The 14,382-nt window shown below is 34.1% G+C and overlaps 1 protein-coding gene across 3 annotated transcripts; it reads right to left on the minus strand.

Annotated features, from left to right (window-relative positions):
* Positions 1 to 3,111: 3,111 nt before the first annotated feature.
* On the minus strand, positions 3,112 to 13,826 carry LOC110104217 (potassium channel AKT1). 3 transcript variants are annotated; one of them, XM_020833227.2, is made up of 11 exons: positions 13,670 to 13,826; positions 13,372 to 13,579; positions 12,380 to 12,745; positions 11,377 to 11,434; positions 10,969 to 11,286; positions 10,646 to 10,891; positions 10,453 to 10,551; positions 10,084 to 10,302; positions 9,723 to 9,917; positions 9,561 to 9,636; positions 3,112 to 4,398 (listed from the first exon to the last, which is right to left on the minus strand). In XM_020833227.2, the coding sequence occupies exons 2-11, from the start codon at positions 13,554 to 13,556 to the stop codon at positions 3,431 to 3,433; spliced, it is 2,730 nt and encodes a 909-aa protein (XP_020688886.1). In that variant the 5' UTR covers positions 13,557 to 13,579; positions 13,670 to 13,826; the 3' UTR covers positions 3,112 to 3,430. The 3 variants fall into 3 exon arrangements, with proteins under 3 accessions (XP_020688886.1, XP_028548940.1, XP_020688885.1); XM_028693107.1 differs by having other exon boundaries at positions 13,372 to 13,558; positions 13,670 to 13,808; XM_020833226.2 differs by having other exon boundaries at positions 13,372 to 13,778.
* Positions 13,827 to 14,382: the final 556 nt, after the last annotated feature.

The raw sequence follows: 14,382 nt of genomic DNA on the forward strand, positions 1-14,382 counted from the left end.
AAATGCACATGACTACACTTGGGAATTTATAAACATCTTATGTCCGCTTGTATGCATGTTGCGGATCCGGTGGTGTAGCATTGTGAATTGAATTTTTCTTCTTCATGTTGTCTTTGCTGATATGTTATGTATTGGAATTGGTAGACAACTTCTGTCCTCTTGTATGCATGTTGCGGATCCGGTGGCATAGCATAACAAATTAAATTTTATCTTCTCCACATTGTCTTTGTAGACATGTTATGTATTAGAATTGGTAGACACCTTCTATTCGCTTGTATGCATGTTGTGAATATGGTGGCATTGCGTTGCACTACGAGTCACTTGTCGCTTTATGAAGGTAGACTATCGTGCATTAACAAGTCTCCTGCAGCTGCTGCAGATGCTGACATCTGTTAGAGGCCTTATGCATTTACTTGAAGATGACATGTAGTGCGTAAATCGAGTCTCCTACAGTAGCGCGTAGGTGCTTGTATTTGCCTTTCTTTTGAAATATTCACATTGTCTTTGCATTATTCACATTGTTTTTGCTAATGTGTTATATATTGAAATGTTTGTTGCATTCTTTTGTATACGCCTTCTCTCTTAGTGGACGAATGATAACATTTATCATATATCGATTGTTAATTGCAGGTGCTTGTGCATACTGCACATATGTTGATTATTTACAAATGATGTGTTCATTTGCATGTTGTTATTGACTGCTGATTGAGCTGTATTCATCATCATCCATCTCTCTAGGAGCATTAATTGGTGAACTATTGTATCTACTAATTTCTCCATATATGTCAATTGTCATCATTCATAGGGAATCGTAGTATCCATTCAGATATGGGTTGACTTCAACTACATGAATGATGTTGTATTCGTTCTATGTTGACTCCCCCTACTTATCGTACAACGATTGTTAATTGTAGGTGTTTGTATAAGTTGCAGATATACTAATTGTTTATAGATGATGCATTCATTTGCATGTGTCTATGTTGATCTTAACTACTAGGGATTGTATGCATGAGGAATCTCATTTTGTTATATATAAGAAGTATATGCCTCATTGTAACTGGTTGAATATTGCTTGTGAGCGAACTATATTTGCCACAATCTTTTGGCATATATTTGTAAGATGGTAGCTTTCACTGTTGTCTACAGGCGAGTTGGCATATTTGCTTACAAGCTACTAGCATTGATGCCAAAGGGGTCATCTTCTCCATGACGCTCTCACTCAATTTGTGGATAGATTGCATCCCTTGTATGTCGTGCATTGTTATTTGCGGGATGCAATGTGCTTGCTTATAGTGCTTGTTGAAACTCACATGTGATCATTTCAATGTTGCAGATTAATTAAACGCCATTGCTCATCATTCATATGCATAGATCGTCTGTTTTTTATTTTTTTCTTGGATTATTCATTGAAGTTCAACTACATAGTCAGAATTATTGTTTATCATTTGCATTTTAATTATGATTGTGAATTTTAGAAGTTAGGGTTTTATTCCCTATATGTATTCAAGTTCAAATCCCTTGTTCAAATTGTTCATATCCCATGTGCTTATGTTCAAATCATGTTTCATGTTGTTCATTTGAGTTCAAATCAAGTCCCATGTTAGTGCAAGTTTCAGCAGCCTCCCGACATCTCCTCCAATTAGAAGAAATTTAAGAGTCTTAGCCTGCCAACTTCGTCAAGAAAGACGTGCATGATCGGTATCGGATGACACCGCGGTCGTAGTCTTCAATTCTACCATGCCAAGAAAGGTGTGCATAGGTCTTCAGGGGTACCTATTTGAAAACATAATTTTTTCCTGCAAGCCCCAAGAAACACATGGGTACTTAAATTTTTACCCCGCCGCATTAAGAAAATGGTGTCGCGACGGCCTGATGGACTCAACAACGCTGGCATGATACGACGCGATAGGCTAATATGACATGACGTGACATGCTGGCATGACGCGACAGGTCAATTTCCCAAGTCAAAACAGGTTGATTTCGAGTTTTTGGGTCAACTCGAATCCGATATGATTTTACAAACAGGTTGAAAAATTGAAACCGAACCCAACCCGTAATGCAAACGGGTTGACCTAAACCTAGAATACTTTTCAAGTTGAGTCAGATTTTGACACCCCTAGCCGAACTGTTGAACTGCAAGGTATGGAGCACCGAATATGCGAGATTTCAGCATGAATTTGAGCAAATTTTACGCGTGTAATGATTCGAGCCATCTTTATTATTATATATTTTTGTTCTGACATGGAGGTGAACATCACTGTCCTTGGAACTCCAAACACTATAGATTGAAAAGTGAAGCTGATTGTGAAAATGGCCGAGACAATGCCGCCTATATTCATATATTAGTTATTCTATGCGGACGCCGAACGCCGTCTGGAGACCAACCATAATGTGCCACGTCACCCCTTCGCTCGGTACCCCAGCTCGGTAATGCTGGGTACCACTAACATGACACATTCTGGTTGGTCTCCCGACGGTTCTGCGTCCGGCCTCTGCACAAAATAATTTCTCCTATTCATAAGAGGAATACTAATCCCTGTGAGTTCTCTTTAGACAACCATGTTGATTAAACACGAACAAAGAAATAATGCTTTAAGAATGTAAGAAAAATTCAAACAACTATATTCACAACCTAATGTGTCAACAAACAACATAAGCTCACAGACATGCTTTGTAAGATATGCAAGCGAACAAAATGATATCACAAAGGTTTCATTTGGGCCAGCTTTCTTACTGCTTTATGAAGTAATTTTTTAGTATAAAAATTTCAAATTAAAAAAAAAAAATTGTACTAAAAAATTATTTCATAAAACAATAAGAAAGCTGTCCCAAACAAAACCTAAAGCTCAAAAAGAAAAGTTGTGTCCATATTTCAATAATAATGTATTCATCAATAAAGACACAATCAACCAAATCTAGATAGTTTTTAATCATGCATGCACGTCATGAGGCAAAAATACTCAATTATAGTGACATTGAAAAAAATGCACATCCCCTAAAATGCATTAAACTTTCAAAAGCAAACTTTTGAGTATATTGTGACAAGCATACTAATGTCTAAGTCAAAATTAGGACAACTTCAAGCAAATGACTCAGTTAACAAGATCCAAAAAAACAAAATTTCACATTATAAATAGATATGTTATCAATAATAATTAAAGATCTCAATTACAAATAATTCAAATGACTTCTCCTTGATGATTTAATCTCATCTAAAGGTGATTCTATAAATTTCAATGCAGACTATCTTGGGCTCATATCCCAATGATGATGCATTTAAAATAATACTACAATAAGAGGGAAAACCTATTATGGGAGGATTGGCAACTGTATTTAAACTAACATCTTAAGAGAAGAGAATTCCCAAATCAAGCTTTCAAGATAGGAGACTGGTCACCTTCAAAGTTTTCTTCCCATGCAGTATCTCATATTATTGAATGCTGTTATTTCTTCCCCTCCATAAATCACTGACCAGAAGAAGATGATCACCATCTCTAATGAGCTGCAAATCGTCAATTTCAACCCCATCCTTTGTAACTACTTTGGAGGCTTGAAAACCAAATTTCTTATCTCCAATCCAGAGAAGCTCCTCGATTGATCGTGGAAGAAGCACGAGCTTACGTGCCGAATCTCGCTTCTCAGGACAGGTGATTGTTACCCTTAGAGGGGTATGATGATTATAACCATGATAGTAATGCTGAACTTGTTGATGGTGACCATCAGGGTGATAGCCAAAGCCAGTTTTTGCATAAGTTGAGCTACATGATAACAGTGTATTGCCACTCTTATCAGCATGAGAAGCTGACATGATGCCAAATAGAGAGTTGCAAAAGCTTCTAGAGTTGTTATTCTGGTTTCTTCTCTTTGAAGAAGCCTCAGATGAGGAAGGCATGCCTTCTTGCAACTCTCGCACCATCGCTGGCTCGCTTCGGAATCTTCCAAGACATCTGTTTGCTGTTGAAGCATTCCAATCGCCGGAGCTGTCATCTTCCTTTCGTCCACCGGGATTGGTGTCATTCTCTCGAGCTTTCTTTGCCTGGAAGAGCGAAATGATTTCTTGATGGCCTTGCTGTTCAGCTAATTCCCATGGGCTCCAACCATGTATGTCATGCTTGTCAATATCAGCTCCTTGCTCAAGCAGCAACTTGACCATCTGAAAGTTTCCTTCACAGACTGCAAGGTGAAGAGCTGTGTTCCCATCCTTTCTAGGCAGACTCACATCACCCCCATAGCTGATAATGTCCTTGAGCAGGTCTATGCTGTTCTGCTCTGCTGCTGTGCATGCATATTGGGCGATGTCACCATAAGAAAGGTTTGCACCATTGTCTATTAGCATCTTGATTACAGATTCATGCTTCCCAAGTACAGCTTCCCATAAAGGAACATTTCCAACTGAATCTGTGCATTTTTGCATACTGTAAGGTGATTGCATTATAAAAATATAGCTGTTTTTTTTTTTTGGAAAATTGTTAAAAACTGGCTTTATCAAGACCCATAAGCAGAGTTCTGAGATTTCTCTTCTGAGGGGGCTGTTTGGTAGCAGGATTTAGGCCGGATTTTGAACGAAATCCAGCCAAACGGCCTAAAATGCAAAACCAAATCACATGGCAAATGAAAGCCGCCATAGATGAAAAATTCCGCCTTTTCGTGCTAAATCTCGGATTTTTGAAATCCTATATTTTGCCCGATTTACAAAATCAGTTGGCTCGAGAGAAAGAGTCAACTTGTTAAATTCATTCTATAGCAAAACAATCACACGGAATTTAATAGGATTTATTTTGAATGTTACCAAACAGTTTTCAGGATTTAGGCCCCTCAGAATTTTCGAAATCCAGATTTAGCGGATTTACAAAATCCTACTTAAATCAAATTCTGGGCGCTACCAAACAGCCCTGTGAAAAGAAATAAACCTTGGATACGACATCTTTGTTGACCTCTAAACAATAATAGTGTCTTATCTACAAACCCATCTGCCTTCCAAAATTTACCTCGGAACTTAGTTCGTTAAAACTCCCTCGTCGAATAAGAAAAGCGAGCGGAGGCCGGGGCCGAATTTTCGGAGCCCACAATCTTTAAATTTTGCCACAGGCTAAGATTAAAATTCAATGGTATAAAGCCAGATTTTGCTCTCAAACATGATTAATAGTTGTGAAGTACCTAAAATACAGGACACCCAAGCAATTTACCAAGCTGCTGGCATCTTAGTAATAAAGCTCAGAACTACTAAAAGGTATAGGCTTCAAAGCAAAAATGGCTAGTAAAGATGGCCATTAGACCAGGATTTTCCTTGTAGAATAATATGAAGAACAATACTGGAAACAATCCAAAAACATATAACATGGAAACTACCATTTTCCATACCAAACACAAGATCTGGAGGTTCTAATTTATTATACATAAAAATGAAATGATGTGATCTTAATCCCATAGTATTTAAATCAGCAATCTGTTTAATTCTTTACTTCTGTGGAGCATGTAAACAAATTCTGAAGATCTCGCAGAGTAGTTTATACGAGGGCAGCTTTGGAAAAATGATTAAGTTGTCTGTAGTGTATTATAAATTCCCCAGATTTTGAAAAAATGAAGTCAAAGGTTTAAATCACGAAAGCAACCTATTTACAAATACAAAGGGAAGACTGTATATATCAAATCTCCCTCAATCCTACATTAGTGGGACCTCGATGAATTGGCTACACCCTTAGTTAATAAGACCAAAATGAGAAGACTAGTTGGATTCCACTCCCCCAAATATATGAAGGAAGATGAGCATCTCATGATTTTAAGAAAAATATTGATAGAAACTAATAGTGAAGTATTCAGAGACTTCAACAACTTTATCAAGTTTTCAGCCAACTGCTAAATACTAGACCCATTTTGCACAAGCTATCTTTGGTCCATCTCCTTGCCGTCATCCTGACCTTTTCATAGCAATTTTAGCTATCTTATTGGTGCGCTTTTTATAAAAAAATGATAGCCTTCCGATGACTCGGTTAAGAAAGTAGAGGTATTAGATTTGACTTATGTTAAGAAAGGTAGAGGTAGACCTAAAAAGACTTGGTTAGAAAATATTAGAAACACAATGGAGAAAAAAGTTTAGGTGGATGAGTGGCTTTACCCTTAGAGATAGGATACGAAATGAGCATATACGTGAAAAGGTTGGAGTAGCTCCAGTAGAAGATAAGATTAGCGAGAGTAGCCTTAGATAGTTTGGCCACATAAAATGGCGGCCTCCCGATGATCCGGTTAGGAGATTAGATGTATTATATTTGACTTATGTTAAGAAAGGTAGAGGCAAACCTAAAAAGACTTGGTTAGAAAATATTAGGAATGATCTTTCTTTATTAAATTTAAATGAGAATTTGACTTTTAATAGGACACAATGAAGAAAAATGATTCATGTAGCCGACCCCACTTAGTGGGATAAAAGCTTGATGTTGTTGTACAATGGAGAAAAAGGATTCATGTAGCCGACCCCACGTAGTGGGACAACGGGTTGATGTTGTTATTGTTGTTGTTGTATTGATGAGTTTTTTACATATATTATGAGTGCTCAAGTGACTTAAATTTATTTTCAATATATTACCTTAAATAGATGCTAATTTCAGAGTTCCTCTATTATAATTATTAATCACGCATTCTTTGTAGTTTTTGTGATACACCCCTTTGATTATCATTGATTCATTTATTATCTTACACACAAATCTATAAAACATAGCCAATAAAATAGTAGTTTTATTAAATTTAACATTAGCTCATTTGCCATTCCTGAAAAGATTATTGCTCTCAAGAAACTTTAATTCTTAATAAAAAAGATTTAACTCTGGTATGATGCCCTCATTTATATCCTCATAAATGTTATATAATAAATATAAGGTGAATTACTTATCATTCTTATGCATCACTCGATATTTAGAATATTGATGATGATCCTAAATTTTACAAATGCATTAATACCAACCACATAGTTAACCCTTCTTCCACTATTCCTAAATGCCATATATTTCAAAGAAAATCCCTTTTTGTCTAACTCTTACTTTAGAGAAGGCATCGCTTGTCAAAATAAAATTATTGGCAAATAGTATATACCAAGATATCTAATTTTGAATATAATACGCTAGCATAACAAGATCTAATATAAATAAATATGTAAACTTAATGTTGATCCTTAATATGATTCTACTAGGAATGAAAATTAGCTTGTCACCTTATAGCTACTTCTAATGCTAGACTTATTACATCAATCAACCTTTTTAGTAGTTTCAATATACATTTGACTCAAATCATTTATCCTTTATATTTATCAAATTAGTTTTCATAGCACTTATTCAAAGGTTTTTTCAAGACCAACGAAAACCAACAAAGATCCTTCTTTTGTGTGTAATATTTTCCTATTAAATGCTTTCGCATAAAAATTGTCTGATAATAGAATTTTGATGCAAAACAAAATTGATTCTGAAATACCATTCAACTTTTTCTATGCTTATCTTTCACAACTTCATTGTATGATTTATAAAACACTCTACAATAATTATCAAAATCTCAAACATCTTAGTTCTTGAAGTTCATACAAATCTTTTTTTTTTATCATTTGACATTCTCTTAATCTTGAGAAGTTTTAATAATTTATTTTTTAAATCAAATTATTACGATATTTGTTATAATTATCCAAATCTTAATAGTTCTCAACCAAAATATTTAACTTTATGAATGTTATATCTCACCCCTTTTTTTTAAAATTTATAGCACATTTCATGATTTTATTTATTTCATACATATATATAATTTTTTAAGAAAAAAGGACTAAAATGTTTCGTTGACTCTTTGTGAGGGACCAAAATAATCTCAAACCCTTTTGAGGGATCAATTTGGTCCCCTCAACTCTTTAAAATTGGACATTTTTTATCATAACATTCAATATTAGAGTAAATGATATTAAATATAAGAGTATTTTAGTCATTTTTAATTAAATATTTATTAAATATAATTTTCAAATAATTATAATTTTTTCTAAAAAATCTTATTAAACATTTTTTAATTAAAAACATAATTTAAGTTTTAATTTGAAAATTTTGTCATATTTTATAAAACATGATATTTATTGATCTAGAAAAATCAAATGCAAACAGATATTATTATTAACTTCATCGCACTTATTTTTATCAATCATATTTTATAAAATAAGACTAAATTTTTTGAAATTAAAACTAAAATTATTATTAATTTTTTTTATTAAGGAAACATTCAATAAATTTTTTTAGAAAAATAATATTTAATAAATATTTAATTAAAAAGGACCAAAATACTCTTATATTTAATACCATTAATTAACTCCAACATTGAATGTTAGGAAAAAAATATCCCATTTTAAAGAGTTAAGAGACCATTTTAGTCTGGTCCTTTTCTCAAAATTTTAACTTATAACTCCATAATTTATCAAAATAGATTTTCAATCTTTCATTGATATGTTCACAGTACATTCCATTATCTTCACTTTTGCTATATATATAATGAAGACACTAATCTCATTTATCTTTAGGTTATTTTATTTCTCTCATTTTATTTTATTAATAGTCTTTCTACCCCCTCATTCCACCACTAGGGAAACTTATTTTTGTATTGTCATTGCCCAAACTCTAATCCATCAAAATAATGCTCGCTTAGGCCTAACAAATCTCATGGTTTTATCCACTTATTGAATCTTCCAAGAGAGGTTACCAATCCTAGGATTAATCCAAGATGAGAAAGCTTAACTTTAGAGTTCCTAATAAAAGTTAAAATATTATATCAAAAAGTGATTTTGATGTTTCCAAAGCTAATCATATCATGATGCATAGGAGTATAGGGATGTGATAAATAGTTTTAAGGCTATACATTACTAAAAATGAGAACTAAGTGCTAAATTATGAGAGCTATCTTTTTAACTCATTTGAGACTAAGTTTTATACGATGAGAGCAATCTCTTGAACTTGTAAGGAACATCTCTAAAATTCTATTCACCTAATGAATGAATCTAAGCTGTGTATAAGACCACTAATGAGGGCATCAGTTTCTCAATTGGGAGAAATTTTAAGATCTCTTATATACAAGAAGGTAAAAGTCTAAAAAATTTAGGCACATTTTGGTGTATCAGCCTGAGTTTAATCAAGAATTTGAAAGTTAAGCATGTACATCTTAGAGTACTTCTAGAAAGCTGCACCAATAGGACAAAGTAATATCTCAATGGAAGAGAGAATGGGTAATGACATTTATGAAGCTTGCTTCCTTAAAACTTATATTGCACTTTTCTTCATGCAAATTAATTTGCATCAAATTTGGTCAACTTTAGAAGTTCAATTTGAGTATCTTAACAATATATCTTGGAAGATTATTAATTTCTCGCCCTTTAATTCTAGTATCGTACTGTAGAAAAATCTTGAATTTTGATTAGCTTTTTAATCTACTAACATTCTATGTAACCACACAAAACTAACATAAAAAGAAGTCATATCTCTGTTGTGGCATAAACTAATTGTCAAAGTAAAATTATAATGGTTATAAGAGTTCATGTGGAAATGGCATACCTCGACTATTGGGATCTGCTCCATAATCTAGCAGGAGAAGAACACAATTCTCACTTCCCTTTGATGCCGCCAGATGCTGCATAACCAATCAAAGATGAAAGAAAATGTTTAATGGTTTATGCAATAAATTGGTATCATAGTAAAGATATAAAGATTCCTAACCAAGGCTGTGTGCCCATTGCCGTCAGATTCATTTGGATCCAAACCACGCTTAAGAAGTTTATGCAACAACAGATCATCTCCTCTGATGACAGCAAACCGAAGAGAGAGAGGCAAGTCCATTCGACCCCGAGCAAGGGTGTCCTCTGTCTCCCTCAAAATCCTCTCCATAATTGGGTCCTTCTGCTCTTTCAAATACTGAAACGCAAGGTGAATTTTCCTATCAGGGCAACATAGATGCTTGCAAAATATTTCTATCTCTATGGTCTGCATTTCTATGCTTAACAAGTAAAATCTATAAAAGAACAAATTGTGACAGAAATTTTGGCAGTAGGTCACATCAATAATCCATTTCATAAAGAACCTGAAGAAGGTTGTTCATGATTACAGTCCCATCTCCTACATTTGATTGAACAATGCTGAGAAATGTAGTGCGGTTTAACCGCAACAACTGGCACAACTTTTTGGTTCGGAATGTGAACAATTGTGGCCTATAACAAAGTACTCCAACTTCTCCAAAAAGATCACCTGTCGTTGCCTCTCCAACAACCTGCTCAATCCCATTCTTGTGGTCTATTAGCTCCTGCAAAGAAGTTCAATGCCCCAATCTTGGTATATTTAGGCATTCAAAGGAAATAAAAAAAAAAAGTGATTTCACTTTCAGCAATTGTTTCAAACAATAACCATAATCTGAATGCTACTTAAGCTAAAACTCTTATCCAGGAAGACTTACCACAGTGCCAGTAACTAGCACGTAAAAATCAGTTGGTGCTTCATTCTGTAGGATCACGTCCTCCCTGGGAGGAAAATACTCAGCTTTCATCTCTGATACCTTAAACAAAAAAAAAGATATAAAAAAAGTGAATGTCTGGTACAGAAATTTGAGAAGAAGAAGAAATTTTCTGAAATTACAATGAAAACTTTACCAGTTGGAAAAGCAAATCATTAGAAACCCCTTGAAACAAATAAACTCTCTGAACAAGACTAAAGAAGAGGTACTGAGAGATGCTCGATCGGATGGCTTTTGGAAGTATATCAAGGGTCTCTTGTTGTTGAAGCCCCTCCGAATCTGTCCTATACTTCAAACAGAGATGTGCAAGCATTTGCTCTTGGAGGCGCAGTGGGAGTTGGTTTCTCTGTGCAAATCCAGATGCAGCCTGAATTGTATCTCTCTGTAGTAGAAAACATGCGTAAGAAAAATTATCAATGTATTAAATACAAGGAACATAATTAAGGTTAGATAACTAACAAACTTTCTAGTTCTGCTGGTTCCATGAACAACCAAATTAGTCATATTTCCAATTAGATATGCTGTGAGCCCCAAGTTGAAGAGCATGTAAAAGATATCGAAGATCATCTCCCTGGTGTTTTGAGCATGCAAGTCCCCATATCCAACAGTTGAAAGAGTAGTGATTGACCAATACATTGATGTCACATAACGGATCCACAAGCTTCTTTCATGGAAATTGGGCATCGTAGCACCAATCCATGTCATTACGGGGTCGGGATAACTTGCTGCAAGAAGATAATAGAAGCATCCAGCACAATGGACGGCAAAAAGGGTAACCTATGAATCAATAATACCAGTGATGAAATAGGTGAAGTAATAAACTAGAGGCCAGAGAAAAATAATATGCATGCCATTGTAATAACTTACACAAATGAGTTTTATACATCGGACCCAAAAGTAGTTGAAGTGTCTGTCCTTCTCCAAGCTGGAAATCAAGGGAGAACAAGAAAAAACTTTATTATAATGTCAAGTGCTATAAACTATTTGCCATTGCAAGTGTTAAATTATATAGAAAATATATCTAAACCTGCAAATTACATCTTAATGTATGAAACTCTATAGAGAGTACATTTTATTCCAAAACTAATTTGAATGTTCAAAAGATCTTGCAAATTATTAGTCAAGATGGTGAGATTGTTGTTTTCGGGTGGACACAACAAAGATTGGCTAGTCCTGGCAGCCTGATGGACTCTGCCTTAATTCATGCGGATTAGTGATCCTTAGACATTGGTCGTGTGATGTGGTGGATCGTTAGAAGAATTAGACTAGCAAGAAGAAAATCCCAGTCCAACAAATAAAGATGAACACTAAGCTTCAAAAGCTTCAAAGAGAATAATATTTCATCAATATCCCCTCCTTCCTTACAATATCTTGTATATATAGGCATAATAGAAGACTCTAGAAAGCATACATCTAAGCTAATAAAAGATAAACTATTCCTAAGGATTTATTTAGCTAAGGATGTTCCACATCACCTTGCCTGCACAAGCCGGCATTGAAGATTTATGGAGTCTCATCCTTACTAAAGTCTCCTTATTTCTAGGTGAATGCTTCCTTGTTTCTGCCTAAAAATATTATAAATATTCTAATTATGTGGAAAATTGTGAGAGTTTATTCCTTAGCTTTTTCTATGTGATTTTCCATAGAAGAATATGATACTTTCTATTTTTTGTGGTCTCCCTTTTAGTATTTAAGGACATCAATCCAAGCAATATAGTCAAACCCATGGAATTTTCTTTCCATTCTTACCAAGATGAACCATTGCCTTTTAAAAGTAGCAAGAAACTTAAAATATTCTTATAAAAAATAGAAAGTAGCCAGATAAAACAGAAGGTAAACGACATAGAGAACACAAAGAAGACAATTTTACCGAGCAAAAAGTGAACTGACTCTTCTAAGACGCCATAGCCGAAGAATGTTGAAGAACCCGTAGGACTGCATCTTTCTCGGCAGCATCCTACGAACAAGTTCTGAAGGGATGATGGAGACAAAATCCAAGATAAACCAGCTGGTCAAGTACTTTCGCGCAATCTTCACATGATCATCAATGAATAGATAGGTTGTGCTCTCAAGGTAGGCTACGAAGAAAGTAAGGACTATATCGATTGCGAAGAAGCCATTGACTAAGTTATCAACAATAGACAAAGGTCCTGTTGGCTTTGAGATGAAACCAAACTCAAATGGAGAAACCCAAGCAGTATAGATCACCAAGATAATCAGAAAAGTTTCCCATGCTCTGCAAAAAATTACAATTAAAATCTAGCAAAAGGCTCTTATGCATCATTAATCACTACTATATTTGAACAAAATTACAGTTACAGATTATTTTTCTCCTGCTGCCATAAAACCACACATAAACAACTATATTTTGCAATTCTAGAAGATAAGATTATAATGAAGAAACCAAAAACCAATCTATGGTGAGAAGTAATTTTCAATTAAGGCCCATTTTGATGATTTCATTTACATTATTTTTTGTGGTGAAAAAAAAATCATTATATTTGAAAGATTTTGTGGAGTTTAAAAATTCTAAATACTCCAATCAAATGATTGTTGTATTTCATCTTTTTTTAAAAGGAGCTTTCAATCTTACAAGCTACTAAATAGGCCATAGGACAAGAAGAGGAACACCAAAAGGAAGGAATGAAAAGTGGAATAAATCACAATGCAAAAAAAAAAAAAAAAAAAAAAATTTAAAAAAAAAATTTCAAAAAAAAAAAAAAAAAAAAAAAAACTTTTAGAAGAGAAACTTAGGAAACGAAACCAATAGGCTTCTACTAATTTTACACATTAAAAATATAAAAACCAGAAACAGACACCGATATTGCTTCATAAAAAGAAGAGGAAGAAGAGAACCAGTACCTATATCTTTTATCATAAGGAGATATAATGAAGGAACGCAGCTTAAGCCTTCTACCTCCTCTGGCCCCAAGCGCTGGAAGCACCCCAGCCGACAAACTATACTGGCTTCCATCCCTCGAAAGAACCTCCCCTTGGAGTCCACACATCGCCGTAACATTGAATGCTCCTTTCCTCTTATCCTCCATTTCTGCTCACTTCAAAGATTTATCTTCATATCACAAAAAAAAACAGAAAATAGGAGCTTCAAAAGAGCTTCTTTTTCAAGCATTCCATCATTCGCAAAACAAAACCAAGATACCTAAATAGCCTCTGTAATCTGTATATTTCTCCCTCGGTTTTGAGAGAGAGGCTCCCCCCGCCCGCCTGTCTCTCTCTTTCTCTCTCTCTCTTTCGGCGCCACCGGGAGCCGAGCTTCTCGTGCTTATATGTAGCTTTCGTTGGTAGAAGAAGCTCAGGTCCCATGCCCGCGTGTTCCGCGAATCCGCATTAACTATCCAAAAAATAAATTCACATTTTTTACTATTTTTTTAAGATATGCAATAAAAATATTTATATTATTTATAAATTATTAATTCCATTAAAATTTTCCTACATTTATTTCTATTTAAACATTATATTTCTACTTATATTGCTAGCTTTATAATTTCTTTTATCATTTGGTTTGAAGTGAAGTTGATCAAGTAAAATTAGATGAGTAGCAATAATATGCATAAATGTAAAATCTAATTACCTATTCACAAATAAAATTAATTTGTTGATTAATAATAATATAGATGTGAACTTATCATAAACTTATAAACAACAATAACTTGCTCTTATAATACATCTTAGCATTACAATTGAGAGAGAATAAGCTAAAGGAGTAAACATAATTAATATTTTTTGCTTTATGTAAAGAGGTTGTAAGATAACTAAGAGAGAAATGATGAAGTTGAGAACTAAGAAAATAATAATTTTTTTTCAACTAATTCAACATTGAACATTTAAATGAATGCAACCCTTGTACTCTAT

This window comes from Dendrobium catenatum, unplaced genomic scaffold (assembly GCF_001605985.2).
Source record: "Dendrobium catenatum unplaced genomic scaffold, ASM160598v2 fragScaff_scaffold_231, whole genome shotgun sequence".
NCBI classification, from domain to species: Eukaryota; Viridiplantae; Streptophyta; class Magnoliopsida; order Asparagales; family Orchidaceae; genus Dendrobium; species Dendrobium catenatum.